This window comes from Quercus robur, chromosome 2, assembly GCF_932294415.1.
Source record: "Quercus robur chromosome 2, dhQueRobu3.1, whole genome shotgun sequence".
NCBI lineage: Eukaryota > Viridiplantae > Streptophyta > Magnoliopsida > Fagales > Fagaceae > Quercus > Quercus robur.
Window position 1 is genome coordinate 55512947 of NC_065535.1, and position 23644 is coordinate 55536590.

General features: G+C 34.4%; 1 protein-coding gene across 1 annotated transcript; it reads left to right on the forward strand.

Annotated features, from left to right (window-relative positions):
- Nucleotides 1–851: 851 nt before the first annotated feature.
- Nucleotides 852–22507, forward strand: LOC126714079 (uncharacterized). Its single transcript, XM_050414076.1, has 12 exons — nucleotides 852–1017; nucleotides 1146–1407; nucleotides 1548–1602; nucleotides 4830–5353; nucleotides 5665–5698; nucleotides 11080–11753; nucleotides 11853–11901; nucleotides 11975–12100; nucleotides 19548–19652; nucleotides 19799–19890; nucleotides 20283–20436; nucleotides 22095–22507. The coding sequence occupies exons 2-12, from the start codon at nucleotides 1226–1228 to the stop codon at nucleotides 22359–22361; spliced, it is 2262 nt and encodes a 753-aa protein (XP_050270033.1). The 5' UTR covers nucleotides 852–1017; nucleotides 1146–1225; the 3' UTR covers nucleotides 22362–22507.
- Nucleotides 22508–23644: the final 1137 nt, after the last annotated feature.

Here is a 23644-nt window from a genome sequence, read left to right on the forward strand (position 1 = left end):
TTGGAGGAAGTCTTCAGTGCTGGGCCAGCTAGGAAGGTGTCGTTGTTCGCTACTGTGGCATGGTGCATATGGCAGCGGCGTAACTGGTTAAGGGAAAACCAGTCAACGTGGAAGCTGCATGAACTTGGTGACAACGCCCAGCGATTGGTGGATGAATTTTGGAGCGTGAATTCTCAGGAGTGTGGCGCGCCTATTCCTCGGCACAGGGTGCGCTGGTCTCCTCTGCCAGTGGACTGCTTCAAAGTTAATTTTGATGCTGCGTTTTGTGAGAATTCAGGACTGGCTGGTATCGGAGTGGTTTGCCGGGATAATTATGGTCAAGTTATCGCGGCTCTTAGACAGAATCTGGGTCAGGTGCAGTCAGTAGAGATGGCTGAAGCTCTGGCGGCGCGAAGGGCTGTGGTCTTCGCCGGGGAACTGAGTTTATTTAGTGTCATTGTTGAAGGTGATTGCCTGGCAGTTATTCAGGCCTTGCGTCGAAGTGGTCTTTGTCCTCTGCTATTTGGTCACATTGTGGATGAGACAAAGCGTCTGGGAGCTGTCTTTAGAAGCTGTGAGTTTCAACATGTTAGGCGGGAGGGGAATAGATTAGCTCATAGCTTAGCTAAAAAAGCAGTTCTATCTGCAGATTTTGAGGTTTGGGTAGAAGAATTACCCGATTACGTGGATGGTGTTTTCCAGTCGGATCTACCTTGAGTTAGTTTTTTGTTTTTGCGTTGTAGTTCGTTTGTTTTTCTTTAATAAAATTTCGCTTACCTTTTTCTCAAAAAAATTTATTGTGTCCATTTTTCAAAAAAATTCAAACCCCAAATTTCACCCTAAAATTTACCCGTAGTATATCAATCACTTCAAAACAAAGATACTAGAGTAAAAAAAAAAACAAAAAGAGAATAAAGAATTGGGGTACAGCCTAAACGAAAGGAGCGAAGCTTGAATTAAGCTTCGGTCGCGCCATAAACCGTGACACTCTCTCAACACCAACAGTAACGCTTCACGCGCATCCCTCTCAATCCCAAGGTTCTCTCTCTCTTCCTTCTCTTACACTATTTCCCTGATGTTTCTCCAAACCCTAGCTCTCTGTTCCTTTGTAACAATTCTGCATTTAAAAATCCCTAAAAATTAATCAGACTTACTTTTGTTTGCAGATTTTAAGAATTTAATCTTATTTACATGCGGCGGAATTGGTTATTATGGCCGTTAATCCGCGAAACTGAGAGCTCCGAAAATGGTTCAATTGAATGCAAATTTGTTTGATTCCTCCGAGGTTAAGGCCGAGGCTGAGGATGGAATTTTTGAGCTTGAGCATGTTCCATTGTCACAAAGGCGAAAGCTTTTGAGGGCTTCAACTAAGCGCCATAAGGGTTTTGGTGGCATTATCCAAAATGGAAGCGAAACAGATAAATCTATGTCAGTTCTCTCTTTTATTTTGTGTTTTCTGATTAGTTATTGTTTGTTTTTAATGTCATTATAGATTTTATAAGTGTGGGTTTAGTGCTAGAAAAGCATTGTTTTTTTTTGTTTTTTTGGTGTTTTTGGATTTTATGCAGGCCTTGCATTGATGTCGTCGTGAAAAAAGAAGATTTGAACTGTGATTCATCACAGGTAATTTAGCATTGAGCAATGGATTTTTTTATTATTTTTTTTTCTGTGAATGAGGTCTGGTTCAAATGACACTTCCTAGTTTGTGGGTTTAAAACATATTGGATGCATGTGTGTAACCTACTGATAAATTTTAAAAAAGAGGGCTTAAAGTGTTTAAATACACTATTTGTCCCTTAAGTGTAGGCCATAGGAACTAAAATGCATCATTTTAAGTTTGTTAGGGACCAAAGCGATCACTTTTAATTTTTAAAGGACTTAAATAACTTTCAATTTCAAGGATTCAAATCACTCATGAGATAAATTTTAGGGACTAACAATATATATATATATATATATATATATATTTTTTATAAGTGGCTTCTCTAGAGGCACTTCAGCTTTTAAAAAGAAGAACCTACCCTATTAGCTTGTTTTGTAATGGGATTTTTGCTTATTTGTGAAGTAGCATGAGCTGTTCTAGACAGCCCCATGAAAATCTATCCAAGGTTAGCTTCTAAAAGCTGATACAGCTTTTTGTATTTTGGAAAGCTGCAGCCCTTCCAAACTTGCCTTTATTGTTTGAAGGTTTGAATTTTTTCATGTATTAGGAAATTCAATGAATGCTTTACTTGCTCCAGAATAAAATTTTGCTTTCCAATTAGTAACTATTGATTCTAAAGTGCTTGAATATCAAATAAAAGTCATCTTTTAAACCTTTTATAAATGGAGCCTCTTTTATGGTGGCATATTTTGTCATCTAAATTTTGCAGAGTGTAGAGAACTTTTGGTATTGAGGTTTTCATTTAATATATATTAGGGGTGGCAATATTTAACATGACCTGAGAACTGACATGGATCTTTTGTGGGTTAGTGTTTAGTGTAAATGCCTAAATGGGTTTGTGTCAAAGCGGGTCGACCTGCTTTGACATGATTAATAAATGGGTCAATTCTGTGTGGACTTGCTTAACCTGCAATCAACCCAAAATGACTCAATTCACATAAATAAATGTCATTTTATCCAACATAAATTTAAATTTAAAATATAGAATTGAGAAATTAAAAGAATTTAACTGATTATATTGATAAATTCTTAATTTTCTTATAAAAATTTTTTTTTTTGGGTCATTTTTTTAAATGAGTTAGAAATGGGTTGTGTATGTGTCAACCTAACAAGACTTGTATGTAGATCGTATTATGTGGGTTATATCGTGTCAACCCGCTTAATAAATGGGTTGTATTAGGGTTGAGGAGTTTTGACACGACTATTAAATGGGTCGGGTTAGGGTTGACCCATCTAGTTGAATATGAGACGAACATGACTTGCTAACTTGAATTGCCACCCCTATATATTGGGTGCTCTAAGACTTGATGGTCAAGAGATACTAAATAGTGAAAGCTTTCGATATCTTGGATTAATAATTCATAAAAATCGAGAGATTGAAGACTATGTGAATCATATGATAAGAGCATGGTGGATGAAGTGGAGAAGCACATTATGAGTATTGTGTGATTGTAGAATACTTATTAAGTTAAAGGGCGAATTTTATAAGATTGCTATAAGATCAACTATATTCTATAGTACTGAATGTTGGCTATTAAGAATCAACATATTCATAAAATGAGTGTAGTTGAAATAAGAATTTTTATTTTTATTTTTATTTTTTATTTTTTTATAAGTAGTTGAAATAAGAATGTTAAGATGGATAAGTGAAAATGCATGAAAATATATGATTCCAAAGATAGGGGTGACCTCTATTGATGAAAAGATGAGGCAGAGTCATGTGAGATGGTAATAAATGGTATGCCTTTAGATAGAATAGAAATGGGGGAAAAGAATACATCCGGCTGATTTCGACTAATCTGTTGAGGATTTATAGTCGATATCAAAAAATTGGGATTCAGGTGATAGCCTAATGGTAAGGACTTCCTTTGTGGTGCCTCATGTTGGTGGTTTGGACCCCACCTCCCTCTCCCCCACTATTCACCTATCAGAAAATAGCTGACCCCAACAAATCTGGGGCTAAGGTTTTGTTGTTGTTGTTTGCTATATAATGTTTTATTATTTTAGAATATGACAAATAATCAATCCTAGGAAAAGAAACAAAATGGTCATCAGTATACATTATGTTGTCTATAATCTTTTGTAATTGTTTATATGCTTCCTAGCCATTTAATTTTGTTTTCATGATTATAGGAACCACACAAATTAGGATAGGACTGTAATGGAAGTTGTTTACATTGATCCCGTGGTCAGTATATAACACCTCTCCCATTTGCATCAAGATTGGATATGGAGTTATGTATGCATGACCTATGTTCAGTGATTCATATAAAAGGTCTTGAAACTAAAATTTATATTCTGTTAGGCATTGCAAAGTAAAGTGAATATTTGTTTCAAGAATTTATTATATGATGATTGTGCCAGGTACTTTGGTTTGAACAATTTACTTGCAGTTGTTATAATTGGGTTTAGAAATATTAGAGCACAATAACATTGAAATGGTATAGAGGTCTTAGACATTGGTGAGAAGATAATTTAAGGCATTAAAGCATAGGATTGATTACGGCTACTTTAGTTGGAATAGAAGTTGAGCCATATTAATTAAAAAAGAAAAAGAATTTGTTGAGTACTCCGTTGATGAAATGAACCTTTAGTTTCTTTCTATTCCCTTTTCCTTTTTCCATGCATTGATAATATATTATTAAGTAGGTTTAAAAGGTAGAGCTTTTTGTTTCTGATAAGTAAACACAAAACAAATTTTATTCTAGTAAAAATAATAGGTTGGCTAATACTTTAGAGAGTTAAGAGTAGATTTATCCTTTATATTGTGGAAATTTATAAAAAAAGATCAATTGACCATGGGAGACAATGGAGACACACGGTCAACAAAAAGAGCGGATACCACATCTCTTGTCTAATTAAATTAATTAAACTGCTGAGAGAATTTTATGAACTCTAGAAGTCTTGGTAAATCATATAAAGAGCAGTTAAGAAATAAATGGATTGCTGATGAATTGAGGATTGAGGACAGATTTAGGGATGAATTCACTTTGTGAAGTTTGAGTTTGTTATCTATCGTCTCATACATGTGTTTTACTTACCCAAAAAAAGTCTCCTACATGTGGCTCCTGTCTCTCTCTCTCTCTCTCTATTTATCTATATTGTTTTTTCAGTTAATAGAATATCCCTTACTTATCAAAAAAAGAAAAAAAAAAAAAAAAGTAAATAGAATATCCTTGTTCTGCAGGGTGTTCTTCCTTTCCCTTCTGCTTGCTCTGCCAGAGTAGGAGATCAGCAATTGTCAAAGAAACAAAATTATGATAGTAAAGTTCCCAGCGGAGTTTCTTCTGAAGACCCAGGCTGCAGAATTCTGCTTGACTCTGCAATTGATCATTGTCTACAAAGTTCTACTTGCGGAAAATATGTGGGTTTGCCTGGAGATGGCAACCACCATGATACTCAAGTAAATGCATATCCTTATTCTGAGCAGGGAAGATGTAGTGGAGTTAACACTGATGATGTTGGAGAAGAGAAAAAACATGATGTCGATGATTTCACTTTGCACAAAAGTCAGACATTGCTGGTGGTTCCTGCCAAAATTAAGGTTGAACATTCTGGCAACTTGCTAAATTCATTGGGTAATGGTGTAAATGGCTTTGCTGGTGATGACATGTCAGCAGTTGCGGTAAAAACTGAAATCCCCAGTGACTTTCCTGATGATGATCTTGATCACATTGTGCTGAAAGAGCGGCGAAGGATGCTGCTATCAAGGTGCCATTTTGTTATTTACCATTATTATGTAGTGGTGCCTGTTTCTTTAGATACGTTATGAACTAATGATGTGTCCTTGTTGTCAATATGTCTGGTTTTCTAAGCACGTGTCTTTTCAATTACCTGCCACACAAAAACACAGGCATATATATATATATATATACACGCACATACATACATACATATGAAAATATGGTGTGTACATATATAGATGTATGTGTGTGCTTACGTATGTGTATATCTGTGTATTTGCATATGCATGTATGTAATGTAGAACTAATCAAATATGGTCTTTCTATGTTATTTTGCAGGAAACTGTTGGAGCTTGCTAACCCACTTCAAGAGGTAATTTATTTTTCTGCTATTTGATTGGTTGAAGATATTTGTAATTTGTGAGAAGTAATAGGGTATTTTTTCAATATCCTATTATGCAATTTTATAGTAAAACCATTGTTCTTTTTTTTTTGGTTGGAAAACAGGCTTTTTTTCCAGTATTTGTTTGCAACATCAAAAATAAGCTGGAAAACATTTTCCGATGTTTGGTACACATAGATAATCAATAATACTTTCTATAATTCCAACCCAAAACTTTCATTTATATCATGAATATAATATAGAGCAAGTGCATGAGTATATAACAATTAAGTTGCTAGAAATGGTTTGTAACACGTAGTCAACTCAAATTTGGGTTTCATGAAACCAATCTTAGAAACCAACAAATCATTTGCACCAATGAAATCAAGCACAAGCAGAATCAGAAACTATTTGAAAAGGTTGTTCACTGTGGGGAAGACTGGTCAATTTCTTTAGGAAGGAGGTGTGGGAATCGTAGTCCCTGCTGTCACCTGATACGCGAAATCACTGTCATCGGCTCATATCCTCTTACCTTTACAACATTAATTAATTGATTAATATATTTTTAATGTTTGGGGAAAAAAAGTAAAGGAGGACCAAAAAGTTGACCTGATCCCATGAAGACCCATCATGGTTCTAAAAAAATAGTGACCCATTCAAATCATGTAATTTTTCTCTGAACCTGAGTGTGTCAAACACTCAAACCCAAACATTAACCAACCCGACCCATTGCTAGGTCTACCTATATCTCAACGATGAATTTGAAGGAGCTAAATCTAGGTGGGAGGTTGGTAGTCAATTAACTTATGAAACCCCTGCTTCTCTCCCTTGTTGGCTTTGAGTTCCTTATTGACAACTTGAAATATGAAAAGGCCTGAACCCTAGCTTATTTGGGAAACCCTAATTTTATGGCTTTGAGGTGAAAGTGTAAGGTATGCATAAATATAAGTTTGGATTATGTTTTGATTGCTAATGTGTTGATAGCAGATTAACTAATGGTATACAGGTTTTACTATGTAAACTGGAGTTGGAAAAGGCATACGATCTTGTAAATTGAAACTTTCTGTTACATATGTTGGTGAAATGTGGCTTTAGCAAGCAGTGGAGGAAATGAATTATTTATGTCCACAGTTGGATTCTCTGTCCTGGTAAATGGGAGCCCTAGTGACCTTTTTGAAAGCTCCATGGGTTGAGACAAGGTGATCCAATTTCGCCTCTTTTATTTTTAGTGGTGATGGACGCTTTAGATAAACAGTATATAAGGGTTTTACAGTGGGAGGTCAAACAATGAGCCATTGATGATCTCACATCTTTTGTTTGCAGATGAAACTTTGATCTTATGTGGTTCTGATCCTGAGCAACTTGGGTATCTGAAGTATGTGCTGTTGTGTTTTGATATGGTGTCTGGCCTAAAATTCAATTTAAGCAAATTTGAGATGGTGAGCTCCCAAACATATCAGTTTTGGCTGAGATTCTGGACTGCAAAGTTTCTACCTTGCCTATGAAATATTTGGGGTTACCTTCGGGGGCTAGTTATAAATCTAAGGTTAAAAGAACTGATTTTGGAGAAGATGGAGAGAAGGTTAGCAGGCTGAAAGAAGTTATGTTTATCAAAGAGAGGCAGAATCACTTTGATAAAGAGCACTCTATCTAGCTTACCTACCTATTTTCTTTCCTTATTCCCTATTCCAGTAAGTGTTGCTCATTCTCCTGAGAAGTTACAATGGGGTTTTGTGCATGGAAGGGTTAGGGGATGATGTCAAATTTATTTAATAAACTGGAAGGCTGTATGACAGCCGGTCTGATATGGTAGTTTGGGTATTGAAAGCCTTGTACTTTTAATAATGCGCTGTTGGGGAAATGGCTTTGGGACAGCCAGTCTGCCATTGATACTAATTCTTTATGGAGAAATGTAGCAGCTACGAAGTGTGGGTGTATTTTGGGCTATTGGACTTCCGGCGTGCTTAAGGAACCCTACGGTGTGTTCCTTTGTGAACCTATCTGTAGAGGATGGGGGAGGTTTTCACAATATGTTGAATTTGGGGTGGGTAATGGACTCAAGAGTTTGTTTTTGGCTTGAGTTATGGTGTGGAGACTGGAGATGCAATCCTAGAGGATGCTTCTTTGATGTTGTATTACATTGTTAGAAATAAGGAGGTGTTTGTGGCGGATAATATGAATTGGAATTCTGGGGTACTTCACTGGGATATTTCGTTTACTAGATCTGTTAATGATTGGGAGGTAGGGATTTTGCAGTCAGTTCTTGGTCTTCTCTATTCATTTAAAGTTATTAGGGTCGAGGAAGACTGGATGTGTTGGACCCATACTAGGATGGTATTTTTCAGGTTTAAGTCCTATTATCGGGCTCTTACTACAGGTTTCCCTGGAAAAGCATTTGGAAGGCTAAGATTCCTTTAAATTAGCGTTTTACACATACAGCAGCTTGGGACAAATTCTTACCATGGAGAATCTTTGGGGCAGAATATGTGCCTTGTCGATTGGTGTTGCATGTGTAAGCAGTGGGGAGACCACTGGCCATGTGTTACTTCATTGCGACCATGTGCATGATCTTTGGTCTATGGTGTTTTGTCTTTTTGGAGTGCATTTGTTATGCCAAAGAGTGTGGTAGAGCAGTTGGAGTGCTGGAAGGGGGGCTTTGGTAACCATCATACTGCCGATGTATGGTCCTCATGCCTCATTGTGTTATGTGTACCATTTAGAGAGATGGATCTTTGTACTTTTGATGGGATTGAGAGTTTTTCTGTGGATAAGGCTCTCCAGTGGGTGTAAAGGAAAATCTTTGAGGGAGAGTCTCAAGAGGCTCTCTGGTCATGAAGCCACATTGAGAATCTAGAGAGAGTCTTGAGAGGAGAAGTAGAAAACAGAGAACACACACATGAATACATAACAAACTTTTCCTCTCTAAAAATTTCAACTTTCATTCTGAGTCCATTTGTTTTTCTTGTTTTTGATTTCCCTTTCTTTGAATTTGAAACACTATTTTGAGAGACAGATTGACCAAAATATTTTGAGAGAACAAACCCAATCCTGAGAGGGGCAACCCACAATCTGTACAGCTCCATCCATAACCCCAAGTACAAAAACCCACACACAGAACCAACAACAAATACATATCAAAAAAAGAAAAAAATAGAGTGTTTTTCTGTGGAGATAAAATTGTCTCCTTTATGATCTGTGTTTGATTGGTTGGCTGCCTTAAATGGCCATTTTTGTCTACCTTGGAGGATTCTATATTTATGTAATTTTAGTTGATGCTTTGTTGCATCCTATTACACTGCCTGTGTGGGGACCACTTTCGTTTAACTTTCAATAGAACATTATTACTTATATAAAAAAAGTATAAGGTATGCATAGACAGTTAATGCAAGGTATAATATGAGGGATGCAAGTGTGTTGGGCACCTTGTACTTATTAAAAAAAAAGGTTGTGTTGGGCACTTTGTAGGTTGATGCCTGGATCCTTGAGTCTAACACCTGCCTGGGCACTTGTGATGTGTTGGTTGGTGCTAAATTATAATTTTTTGGCTATGATACTTTGATGTTGCATGTTTTGCTTGGAAAAGAAGGAATGTTTTACTTACGGTACTTAATTGATTTTTTGTTTACAGAATTTTTAAAATTCACTAACTTTTGTACAAATGTGATAGCCAAATTGGAGACTGAATTTTTTAAATTTTGGAACTTTGTAAAATTGGAGACTGAATTTTTTTATTTTTGGAACTTTGTCTGCTCACATGATATTCATTTTAATGAAACAAAATAAACACAACAGTGTTACTTAAATGCCCTGAGATGGACCAAAGATGGTGGGTTCAAATTTAAGGTAATATGGGAAGTTAAATGGATTAATGCTTTAATTTTTTGAAACTCGCAACTGTTTTTGACATTTCTTGGAACGGAGCACCTCACCTATTTTGTGGCTGAGTGAGTATTATTTAGGCATTTATGGACAGAGAGGAATTTGCTTTGGAGAATTTGTTTCTATGCACATTTTACGTGTTGATGATGGAGTGACAACCCTGTACATTACTTAGTTTTTTGGATTTCTTTGATTCCATGTGTTTAGTTGTTTTCTTTTGTGTGTGTGTACATATGCATATACATACATACATACATACATACATACATATATGTGTGTGTGTGTATTCTTTTATTTTTCCATTATCTCTCTTTTTGTGCCATTAGTTCTCTCTTGTATAACTTTGATTAACCTGTATGGAGTGCCTTCGCTATTCTTTTATTTACTGAATTCACTTATCAAATAGTGTAAAAAGCTAAATTCTGCCTTTTTGTTACAAAAACTGTTTTAAAATGAATAAACTTGCCATAAAATTCTTCAATTCCTCCACACACTAGAGAGTGTTGGAAAAAATCTGAAGTATCTTAATGCTCACGAATTCTATGCTGTAGATTGTAATGCAAAACACTTATTCATATCCAGAAATTAGTAAATTATAGATAGTTTGTATATTGTTGCTTTCTTGAAGAATTAGTGTCCCTTCTTTATGCTTGGGTAAAGTTTCATTTGCAGAAGAGGATTTTATAATAAAGGGTCATTATGAAATTCACCTTTGACCTCAGTCGGCCTATATTCTTCTCTGCTGCTGTGGAGAAAGAGTTCTTGCTCAGCATGAACTTAGCTCAGAAGGTAGAGAAGAGGACTATATATCTCTATATTGCCGGTTACAATCACTATGATTGAGTAGGGTGACCTCTTGGGAAGTCCTTGTGTTGCACCCCTTTCTTCTAACTTATCCAAAAAAAAAAAAAAAAGATTGAGTGGCATGGCTTGCTTTAAAAGAATTATAAGACATGTGTTTTATAGTTTGTTCCTTTTAGTTCATGTAATTTTTCTTGCATATAGTATTGTCCTTTTTAAGATTCAAAAGATATATTGCATTTGTTTACTCAGTAAATGTGATCTTACTGCAGTGTGCAATCTTTCATTTTGCTAAATGAGCTCAGTCATACCTTTCCCATATATATAAATCTGTGTGTGTGCCCTTGCGCACACATGCTTGTGTTTGTCTCCCTTCCTTGGCTAATTAATTGCTTCTGTAATCAATATAAATTTATTATGTAATCCCCCTTCCCCCACTCCTTTCAAAAAAAAAAAAAAAAAAGAAAAAAAAAGAAAAAGAAAAGAAAAGAAAAGAAAAAAAGAATGGAAACAAAAATTTGGAGATAATATTATTTCTATATCTATGTGTGCATTGGTTATTACCTTGTTTGATTTTTTTTTTTTTGCTTGCTTTCTGTTTTCCATGCAATGCACACCAGGAAATATGTAGCTTGCAAATGTGGTATTACTCTTTGAAATCTTGTGTTTGCTACTGACTTTAAATTACACAGGGTACTTCTGGAGGCTTATCAGAATTCCTTAAACAACAGTATGCTGAAAAAGGGAAGGAAGACATTCATGTTGGAGAGTTAGTGCCTGGAAATCAGCTTGACGACAAGCCTGAAGTAACTGCTTTTGTTTCCTGCAGAACTTTGGTAACTGGTTCGTCAGATGACATTATTGCAGAAACGTCTTCTGTAATCAATCAATATTCAAGCGAATCAACTAAATCAGGTGATGATATGGAAATTCATGTAAGTGACAAGAACTCTTCAGAGAGAATGATGGTGGAGTTGAATTCATCTGAGGGGCAGGGTTATGTGCCTGCTAACACAAGTAGTGCATGTACTTCACTTTCATCAACCTTTGTTAAGGTCAAGGATGAACCTGGGGATAACAATAACTTACCTGACCCTGACAAGAGTGCTATACGTGACTTTTCCTTTAACAAGCAGCCATTGAAGAGTGAATTGGGAGTCTCTGATAAACTATATGGAGATGATGTAGACCATATGCCACTGCGAGACCGGATGAAGATGCCAACGTTGGTGGAAAATAACATATCGAGGAACAATGAATACTTGAAGAAAAGTGTGCTGTCTTCTGTTGGATGCAGCATTATTGCTTCAGAATCTGCTGATCCAATACGCATCAGCCGTCCACGGAAGAGAAAAAAGACTGTCACGTAGTTTCTGTTTTTGACGTATTTATATTAATTATATTTTCTTGTTCTAGCATTATTCCACTTTTCTTAGGGTTTTCCTGCTTGTTAATTCAATTGCAGTGATTCGGTTGAGTCAGCATTGGAGGAAGATGCTCCTGGACTCCTGAAGGTATATATAGCCATGTTATTGTTGCAGTTCCTGTGACATTTGGACGAGGATTAATGGAAATGTCAATTGGCAGGTGTTGATTGACAAAGGGGTCTCAGTTGATGAAATTAAGCTTTATGGGGAGATGGAGAGCGATGAAGCTCTTGATGAGTCATTTATTGAAGAGAGTTTTTCTGAGCTTGAAGCTGTGATTACAAAGGTGTGCCAACAGTTCTGAGATTTAGATGTATTTCTCGTCTTTGCCTTGCAGTTGCTCTGATAATATGATGTGGTTTTCTTTTACTTTTGTGGTTTCTCTGTTTTAAACCATATAGGTAAACTATATATGAAATCATCTTAAGGTTATTGTTGCTCTGAGGATGAAAGACATAAGTGACCAATTAAAAACTGAACTTGGTTGAAAGAAAAGAATTGACATGGATATGCAGATTTTTGTTAAGAAGAGATAGAATCATTGATGTTTTATTTTGGTGAGTATCATGTTTGCTAGAGATGGCAAATTTTTCTTTTGTCTATTCTAAGTTAAAATGAATTGGATTTATGGGCGAAATGTAATTTTGGCTTGTTTACCTTTGTTATGAAGTATATGCAATATTTTATGGAATCAATTTAATGAAATGAAAGAAAATTTGGGAGGGGCAGTCTCTAATTCATGTTGCATCTTTTTAATTTTTTGTCTACAAGATTAACAATCTATTTAAATGTGTTGAATAATAGGGTCAACTGTCTCTGGTGTTATTATAGTTGGAGTTCATTGTTCAAGTTCCTTTGCGATATAAGATCATTGTACGTATATCTTGATTATGCTCAGTCATCATATTGGCAAAAATGCCCTTTATTAGGTGCCCAACATTATATTAGTTATAAGGCAACTGTCCATAGCTTTCATTAAATCGTGGGTAGAAAGAGCAATTTTAAGTTTTCCATCATTGTTGTAGTGATAGCTCTCACTAACAGTCAGTTATTGTATATACTACTCCCTCTAACCCATATTGTTTGTCTACTATTTCATTTTGAGATGTCCCAAAATATTGTCTATTTTGAAAAGACAATGAACAACGTTTTTATTAATGTTTTTAACTTGGCTTTTATTTATTACTGATGCTCTTTTGCCTGTTACTATGCTTCATTGGCTGTCAAATTTGATGCCTCATATTTTGCAAGAAAGGACAAAGCTTCAACTATTTCATATATCATCTATTTTGTCTCTGGACTCCCTTTGTTAAGAATCGTTTTTAAAATAAATATAGTGCAATTCGCAGTGGTTTATGTTTCCACTCTAATGGGAGTATTGTTAGAGAATAACAAAAACAACCTAAACATTGTTAGGATATCTATGGTACTCCAAGAATTTATAAATTAACTGTCATGTAGAGCTTGTATTCAGAGAGATCACTCTAAGATGTAACACCATCTTGACTGACCTGGTGTACCACACATTTGTTCTTGGTCTTTCATGTTGCTTGATATCCATTTGATTTCATCCATTTTCCTAGCTTTATGTAAAAGATCCAAGGCATACTCCCTGTTGGATGTGAAATTGTTTCCCTTGTATGAGAAACAGAATGGAAAAAACATATTGCTTCGGTTGTTTATGTGATATAGACATGAATGTAGAACATTTTTATTTAATACATAGACATGGAACATAGATGTGACATGCCATAGACACATTGATGTAGAAAATATCGAATAGACACTCTCCCAGGGAATAGTATTTGTTATAAGAAAAATAATCTTTACTTGTATAAAAGCAATATAAGAGTTGGGCATTTTCTGTAAACAAAAAATTGGTTTATACAGTTGTCTTAAAGCACGTGGTTGGTGTTAAAAGGAAAGAGTTATATGTAGTTTGATTATCCAGTTCTACTTAGGGTTCTGGGTGTAGCAGGAAAATAAGCTATATGTGAAACAGTGCTCATACGAAAATGCTCTTTCTTGGCCATTAGATCAGCAAGGGTGTGATTCAGATGGAACAAGAGAAGATAAGGTCTGTTGTTGATTGGGAAGTGCTAAAGGAGAGAACAGGCGGCAGCGGTGAAGCCGGATGCTTGAAGCGATTTTAGATATTCCCAATACATTAGAAAATCATCGCCCATAGATAAAGACTGTTTCAACATAAAAATATGACTGTAATAGTGAACTTGAAATTGTAACCTTCCATTGCTCTGTCTTTGATAGCATGCAGTTGATAATGAAGACAAATATTTAGAAAGTGAAGTGAGGGATCTTTATAGGTAGTCAGTCTTTAGTTAACTCTGCCCATGCAATGCCCAAAGACTTCCATGCCTTTCCTTGTTGGACTTACCCAACTGGAGATTTCGGACAAGTTTTTCTTCATATTTAGAGCAAGGAGTGAAACTACAAGAAAATTTTCTTTATCTTTATGGATAACCAACTCATTTTCTAATATAGTTGGAGCCTCTTCCCAAGAAATGGGTAAAACAAATGGAAAAATTGGAACATGGGAATAGATTTGATTCCAATGCAGATTACCCATCACAGACTCGCTTAGACAAATCATCTGATCTATTCCATCAACATTGATTCTTTCCTTCCTGAGGAAATTGCATAAGTGATGATTGAGATCACCAATTCTTTCCTCCTGGTTTTAGAAAGCAACATAAACCTCTGACCTGCAGGTCATGTTATGGGGAACTCACCATTCCTGCTCTTGTCTGGTAACTTTGGCGAATGAAACCAAAAATATCATGGAATTTTGAGTGGGGCACAAGCTTTCTTTGAAGACCTAATCTGTTGAATGTAATGCATAAAAAGAAGGTGAAAGGTTACAAGTCCTGAGGACTTGCAGCGAGCTTCCTAGATAGTCGATAGAGAGAGGAAGCATTCTACCGGGCCTTAGGTGACAAGAAGGAAGTCGTTAACTCACTTCAAGATGGGGTTTCCATGCTGCAAATTATGAGTATGTTGTAATTAAATTTTGTTTTCTCTAAGTGAAACTCTACTTCCAAAATTTAAAGAATTTTAAAAATACTATTGTGATTAAAAAAGTTTCTAGAAATTTAATGAAATTTTATAATTTCTATTATATTATTTTAATTATTCTAAAAATATATATATTATTTTAATAATCTACCATACTTTTTTTTTTAATAAGGGTCGGGTCTTATACGTGATTGCATTGTGTGTTTCAAGCAAGTATTAACATTGTTTATTCTCTATGAAACTCTACTACTTATAAAAAAAAAAAGAAAAAAAAAATGAAACTCTACTACCTAAGTTTTAAAATATTATGATTAAAACTCAATTATCAAAACTTTCAAGAAATTTAAAATGCATTTTCTTATTCATTTTTTGAATTATTTTTGTAATCTATTATAATTTTTTGTTTTGATAAAAAATTGGTTTATACAATGTGCTCTTGCTACTTTTTTTTATTTTTGTTTTTTTTAAATCTTATTTATCTATCTATTTCAATTATATTATTGAAGGTTTTTTTTGGTGTATATGTGATTTTTGATTAATCTGTGCATTGGACAGACACACGTTGTGCTTGCATTGTGTGGTTCACCATAGGTATTACATGTACAAAGTGCTTTTACCATGTGATGCATTCTAACTGTTTATTTGGATTAGCTTATTTTGGGCAACTTATTTTTAAAAGTGGAGCTTGTTTTATATATATAGAAAAAAAGGAAAAGAAAAAGTGGAGCTTGTTTTAATTAGGGAAAATAATATTGCCAATAAGCCCTAACAACTAAATAAAAATTATTAAAATAGTATTTACTCTAAGTGAAACTGTTTTACCAATGCTTTAAGAAGTTCAAATTAATTTTATGACTAAAACTAAATTACCAAAAGTTTCAAGAAATTTAAAATAAATTTCATTATTATTTTAATAATAGCTTGGGTCTTACATTATTTATTTTTTCCATGTAAATTAATTTTTGTTCTTTCATTTATATAGTCTATTTTATTGTTAAATTTAAGTTATATTCTTGAAATATTTTATTTTGAGAGAGAGAGAGAGAGAGAGATTGATTTTAATTTAGTTTTATCTAATTCTAGAACTCAACTGTTTTTTTATTGGTCAGTTGAAATTTGTTTTAGGTTTTCTTAGTTAATTATTTTCATTACTATTTTAATTAATTTCTTAGACTCGAGCATTTTTGTAATTCAATAATTTGGTATTCTGAATTCAATTAGAATTAGGTTTTATTTCTCTATATAAGCAAGTTAATGTGTTCCTAAAATATTTCCAATGGTTTGATGGGGTGGCTTCATTTTTCTATCTATTAGAATCTCATATTCCCATTAGGGAGTGGAATGATGGAATGAGATGGAAGTTGAAGAGAAATGGGGATTTCACTATGTGATCTTTTTATGAGACATTACAGTGCTCATCTTCTATGCCTTTCTTTCATTTTTTGTATGGATAGTGGCTTGGGTGAAAATTCTCACTTGTGAGAACCTAATCAAGAGGGGTTATTCAATAGTGAGTTGGTGTTGTATGTGTCATCGTAGTGGGGAGACTGTGGATTACCTTTTGTTACATTGTAGTGTAGCTTTTTGGGTTGTGGAGTTTCATATTCAGGTTGTTTGGGAGTTTTACTGGAGAAGGTTCTTGATTTATTATGTGGGTGGTGGAGTAGGGGACCAAATATCTGGAATCTCATTCCTTCATGTTTGATGTGGACTATTTGGAGGGAAAGAAATCAACATATTTTTGAGGATGTGGAATGCATGTCTACTCAATTGCAAGCATCATTCATTAGCTCTTTCTATGAGTGGTCTTTTGTATCGGGTCTCACATATATTAACTTTGTTCAATTCTTCATAGAGTTGATTCACATGTAGATATTTTTTCAATTGTAATTCTTTAGGCTAATTTGTGTATTTTTCCAAGGAGTCTCTTTTCAATAAAATTATTCTTACCTATCACAAAAATAATACAAAATATTTCCAATGGTTTGGTTCTTACTCCAGCTAACCCTAGGTACTAACTCGTAGATTTATTCTCTCTTGCTTGGTGCTGATTTCTAGGTTGTCTATCTTTTTTATTTTACCGTTCTTTAATTTTGTTTGTTGTTGCATCCGTTTTGGTTTTTTCCTACGTTAAGTTTTGGTATCGGAGCTGCTTTGTTCTACATCAATTTTGGTGTTAGTCCAACATATCAAACCAGCCCAGCTGATTTATAATAAAAAATTCATGCCCACTCTGGGCCAACTCAACATACGACCAGTTTTGATTAGGCTACTATGGAACAAACCCTAAAGAATATCGTGAAAACTGTCCAAAATCTATTTGCAAAGTTAGATAAGCATGTTAGAATATATGACCAATGGAATGCCTGATTAGATAGAATGATGGATGGATAATGATAGCATCCATCCAAAGGCTGACCAATAATCTTGAAGTTAATGCTTCACACACTAGATAATAATGTTGAGCCACCAAAAATTTGTGTTGAAATGGTAGTTTTGATGCTAGCAGATATTGCTACTATAAAAGCATACTACAGAGCCTAAACAGTATGATGGAATGTCTGAACCATGTGCAATAGACTTTACTATAGCCTGTGCAAGGAAAACTCTATTCTAATTTTGTTTATTTATTTCTAGAAGTCAGTTGCATTCTTATTGGTCATTTGGATTTTATTTTAGGTTTTATTAGTTAATTAGTAATTTGTTTAATTTCTTAGAATTAAGGCTATTTTTGTAATTTAATAATTTGGTTTTACCAAGTTAATTAGAAGTAGGATTTAGTTCTAATAATCTATATAAGATACTATTTTACTCTTGTGGAGACAATTTGGTTGATTAATAAAATCCCTCTTGTGATTTTTTCAATGGAGTGTTGTTGACTCCAGTCAACCTTAGGTGCTGATTCTTGGGTTTGTTCTCTCTTGTTTGGTGTTGAGTGTTGACTCTAAGCATGCCTAGGTGTTGACTCCTAGGTTATCTTTCTTCTTTTTTTTTTTTTTGCATCTAGCGGTAGATAGGGTTCAAGTTACACTTGAGGTAAATCATGGTGTGGAGAGATTTAATCCCCACGTCATTTGATTTCCCAAAATGTGGTAAATTGAGGAAGGATCCAAATAAGAGCCAGGAAATTGAACAATGTAATACTTTATTGAATAGATCAAATACGTGTTCAATCTCAATGTTTGTTGATTTGGTGTGGTAAGACGTTGCAAGATTGAGTAATGAAAGTCCTACTAATCACAATGGTGTAAGAAACTATGTCAGAAATGCAAGCTCTCATTCTTTTGTGACAAAATGAAGAAGACCAAAAATAAAGGCAAAACGACAAGGGGTTTTGATTTGATGAATGTATGGGGCTACCTAGTGAGCTCATATTGAATGGTTTGCAGTTTCTTAGCAAGATATCCTTGATGAGTGGAATTGTGAAGTATTTGTTAAGGTTTTAAAGTTGGTCGATTCTTTATGGACCTACGTTTTGGATTCTGCTTGTTGTAATGAAAAGGCAACTTTCCTAATGGGATTATGGGGGTGGGAACTAACAATTGTAGTTCATGTCTGTGTTTAGCATGGTTGAATATAATCATGAAGGCAAATTTTTTTTTTTTTTTTTCCTTTCCTTGTTCGAAGCAGTAAAAAATAACAAAGAGCTGTTCCAATCAAAGAGACAAAGAAGAAGAGTTTTGAGAAAGTAAGAGACGTGGATAATAATGATTCTCATTGCCAATAGATCTAATGGAAATCAACAGTGTTGAAAGCTTGTAAAATGTGAGAAGTTATACCAAGTGTAACTTTAACTTATCTCGTATATGCATACATCCATACGTATATACATGGTGGCCGTTTTTTGTAAATATACTTGAGGCGGGTAGCGCAGCCAAAATCCACCCCCATCCTCACTGGGTTCATAATTTCTCTCCCTATTCAAATCCTCCCTGATCAGGGTATGTTAGAGTGGGGTAAATTGCCGCTCTACATATGATCTTCCCTCCTAGGATTTGTCTAAGTGGGATCAGTACTATGTGACAGTCTTATCATGTGAGATTGTTAAATTTATTTGTACCTGTATTTGATTCATATGAAGGACATACATTGGGTGCATGTGTAACTTACAAATACTTTTTTAAAGAAAAAGTTGAAGGGCTTGCCTTAAAGTTTAAGGATTGTGGGTTCAAATTTGGGTACTGGGTAATCATCACAAAATTTTCTCCTATGAAACACTCAATTTTTTAAATCTAATGACAGTGGTTAAACAAAAAGAAATAGGAACGCTAACTTATTCAAAATCTCATAATTCTTGTTTTAGTACACTATAAAAATTTGTCATTTTGATTCCAAAGCAAAGCACCTTGATAATACCTGAGTAACATTAGTTCCTCCTCTAACTTTTCAATCTTTTTTTCCTTATGATGTAATCTACATTTACAACATATTTGAGGGTATAGGTTGAGACAATTAAATTGTAGTTTCTGCATTCTATTGCTGATGTAATAATTCCTGCCTAATTGGTGGATTGTCTGTAAGAATGACTTCGGAGTGTCATCTGGTGTGTGGTAGTAATGAGTGAAGGAATAGAGTTAAGCACTTCTGGTGGTCAAAGTCTCTAAAATATGATATTATTGATTTATTTTTTTTCCATGTGGCAGTTTGCACCTTTCGACGAATTCAGTTCCTTATCTTAGTTTCTTGATTCATGTGGACAGCTTTTCTCTCAGCGGGAATCCTTTATAAAATTTGCTTCTGTACGATGCACAAAGGGTGCTAGAGCTACTTATTGCTTGGCCTGTCTATTTTCACTTGTGGAGCAGGTAACAAATTTCTTAAACCTGATTATCTGAATATAGTGGATGTCATACTCATTTGTCCATTAGCTAACCATCTATTTGTATTGGGTGACAAGTTTTAATTTTTTTAGTCATTCTTTTCTGATTTAAGTTATTTCGTTTTTTTATAGGCCCGATATTTGCAGTTTCGACAATGGCCTGTTGAATGGGGGTGGTGCCGAGACCTCCAATCATTTATATTTGTCTTTAAAAGACATAACAGGTGCATGATTTTCATCATAAAATTGCTAGTGTTTGTATGTTTGTCAACTTGACATTGTTGGCATACTGCCTAATATAGCTTCAGCATTTGAAAGTTGGGATTGATTGTTTTAACATTGTATTAAAGCCGTATATTTTTAAAGGATCCTTGTTTTATAAGTCTCAATGATCCAAAACTTATTAGTTTCATGTGTTCTGAAAATATTAGGCCTGCTGTTGGTTCGGTATTATTTGGAAAGTGCACACATTAGGGGATGTGTTAGTGTTAGCGTTTTGCTGATATAGACCTAATTCTTAATAGCCTAAGCTTTTGGGATTGATGCTTTCTTACCCAAATGATGTCTGATGTCTATCTTTTTGTCTAGTTGTCTAATGTTAGAGTTCCTGATCCAGGATAGTGCTGGAACGTCCTGAATATGGCTATGCAACGTACTTTTTTGAGATAGTGGATTCCTTACCCGTTGACTGGCAGATCAAGCGTTTGGTGACTGCAATGAGGCTTAGTAGCTGTGGCAGGGTTTCTCTAATTGAGAACAAAGCATTAGTGGTAATGGCTTTAGTGCATCTTTCAAGATGACAGGTCAATTATATCATTTTCTTATGGTTATTACTGACTTTGTTATATTAATTGGCCTGCTGGACTGTATGTATATAATAAATGTCTATGTTAGATGTGCCATGGGGCCATGTATGACTGGGTAGGAAACTACATTGACCTCAACCTTCTGTTCCTAGATTAGGAAATTTGGTTTTAAAATTTTTTATGTCATTGTTCAATCTGATGCTTGGGACACTTGACTGGATTCTAAACTCTGTTAGGTTAACTTCTAACATCATGTGTAGGTTGTTACCATTTTTTTAAAAATATTCCTAGGATTTTGAAAAGTCCAAGGTATATACTAATGCTTATTGCTAACATTGTTTCCAGACTATTTTCATACAAAAATTGGTATAGTAGCCCGAAGGAGGTGTGTTTGTGTGTTGTCTGTACTCTGCATTACGTAACTTTAACTGTTTCATTTCTCTGATTATCAAATGTCAGTTTTTCATATGCGTGCTCATGGTAATAAAAATTTGAGTAGCTTCTCATTACATTTAGAATTTGTACACATAACTAGCTTCTCATGTCATTGATCCCAATAGGAAAAAAAAAAGAAAAGTTACTTCTAGTGTTAGTCTGTTTGCAATCTAATTTCTTTTAGCTATGGCCTGTATTCATAGCTGGCAGTTAATGTAAATCCATCAATTTGCTTTAAAAGTAGACTGGTTTGGGTGGTTCTGTTACTAAGCAGGTGGTTGGTTTTGGGTATCCTAAAGTTGATCCCACCATTAAAAATGGGTCTCTTTGGGCTCTTGACCTGCCAATCCAAGTTCTACAGATCAGTTGTAGTTAGGGATTTTTTTTTTCCTATTTTGGTGCAAGAAGAGTCCAGTAGAAGATGAACAAATGCATTTCATTAGTATGGGCCAAAGGCTACCTTAAAAAAAGTTTTCTATCAGGGGTAGTCGATTGTTTGATTTTATTAAATTACCTTTTTTTTTAGAGTAACTTTTTAAAAATGTTAAATTCTGAGAATAATACTGGCTTGATGGTTCTGGTTTGGAGTTGACCTTATTAATCATGTTGGATTTGGGTTGAGCGTTTTAGGAACCACCCAGAATTATGACATAGATTTCTCCAACTGGATTTACGGTTAAGATTATTTGGTTCTTATATTTCTTTGCTTTTATCATCAACTGTCTTCTTGACTCTGTGTGATTACCTGCTGTATAGTAATGTATTTTGAGGTCCATATATGTTTAGTAAAGATGAATGTTGAGCTTAATATAATTGAGGTAGAATGTGCAAATGTTGAAGAACTCTAGGTAATACATATGCTTGGCATGGCTTGAATTTTTTAATATTGCATACAATGCAAATGATTTGGGGAAGAAGCAGCTGAAATTAAAGTCTTTATCATGCTAGACTGGTGACTAGTAGAAAATGCAATGTGGTTTGAGTATCCATATTGTGTTTAGCTAATTATGAAGGGGATAGACACAAAATTTGTAATGCTAAATGCTGGTTAAATGAAATCTCCTACTAACTATTTTTAAACAAATTCATGATGCTTCTGTAATAATCTATAAACATGAAATTGATGCTATTGGCCTATATAAGTCTTTTGCTGTTTAATTGTGTCTTGTGCCTGGGAATCTGTTAAGGTTGGAGAAGACTTGACTGAAGGGGAAGCGAAGGTTTTAATGGAATACGGTTGGGTACCAAATAGCGGCTTGGGATCAATGCTTAACTATTGTGACAGAGTTGTGCATGATAGGAAGAATGAGAGAGACAGCTCAGAATGGAGATCCAAGATAGCAAAGATGCTGATGGATGGTTACAACGGTGGAATTAAGGTTGCAACCAACATTCCAAAGAAGTTTGAGAACAACGTAGGTTCTCAAAACCCAGAAATTAAGTTGGAGTTTTAACTTGTGATTCGCTTGTTTTGAAACGTGTAAATAATTACATAGAAAAATATTGAGCTTTAGGACAATTGCTAACAGTTTATTGTACTGGTGTATTTGTCTCGTTGTACATGAATAAAATTTTCCTTTTATTTACTTTTATTTTTAAATTTTTGTTTATAAATTTTAATTGTTCTAAGTGTAAGACATTTCCTTTTGTGTCAATTAATAAAGAATTGTCGTAGGATTTGAGAATGGTGAAATTGTTCCTTTTGTTTCACTTTCATTGGCTGTGGACAAAAAGTGATTGTCTGTGGTGTATGTGATCTATTTTAATAAAACAATCATTTAAAATTATTAAAAAATGGATAAAGTTTCCCTTCAAACTAGACTCCCATCTCTCACTTAAAAATTAACATCACTTTATATTTTGAAAATTTAACAATTTAATTGCATGTTCTTTATGTTTTTAACATGTATGTTAAATTTGAAATTTTGTTCAAATCGGATGTTAATTACTTTTAAATCCATAAACATATTAATGTGCATAATTTAAGATTACAAAAACTTGAAACTTAAGAATTTGTTTGATGACATGGTTATTGATTTTTTATATTCTTGAAATCTTACAAGTATAAAGGATGATAAGAAATTCAATTTATTAGTGGATTTGTCAAAATTCATATTCAATAAAAAATGTTCAAAAAAATTTGGCTAAAGTGCAATTGTAAATTACACTTCTTAAGTTTTTGGGTATTTGGATTTTATACCTTGAAATTTTAGAATTTGAATTTTATCCATTGAAGTTATATTCTGCTTGCAATAACAACCATTCTATCTATAATTTTTGTTAAGTATTACATAAGATCAAATAAAATAATATCATGTCATTTTTATTTTTTCATGTCAATTATTAAAATGAAATTTGTAAAATCTAAAAATTATAAGAAACTAACAACAAAAAAAAACTTAATTTAACATTTTCTTTTATAGGCATCCAAACAAAATTTCAGCTACCAAACCCCACTACCACATCATGGCATCACCGCAGTGAGAATTTTTCCAGAATCCAAACAAAATAACAGCCACAACCCCACACTTGCACGTATGGTGGTCCTTTGCCTAACAAAAGATCCTCCACCCAATCTCGAAACTCATGTCACGGCAGAGAGAGGTGTTGGAGTTCAATGTGAGCAAGCCCTTTGAATTGTGGATATGTCACGCACTCATGCCCACCAATTGTTCGAGGAAATTCCTTGTTAAATTAAGGGAATAAAAAAGAAACAAATGCTTGTGATTCTATTCAA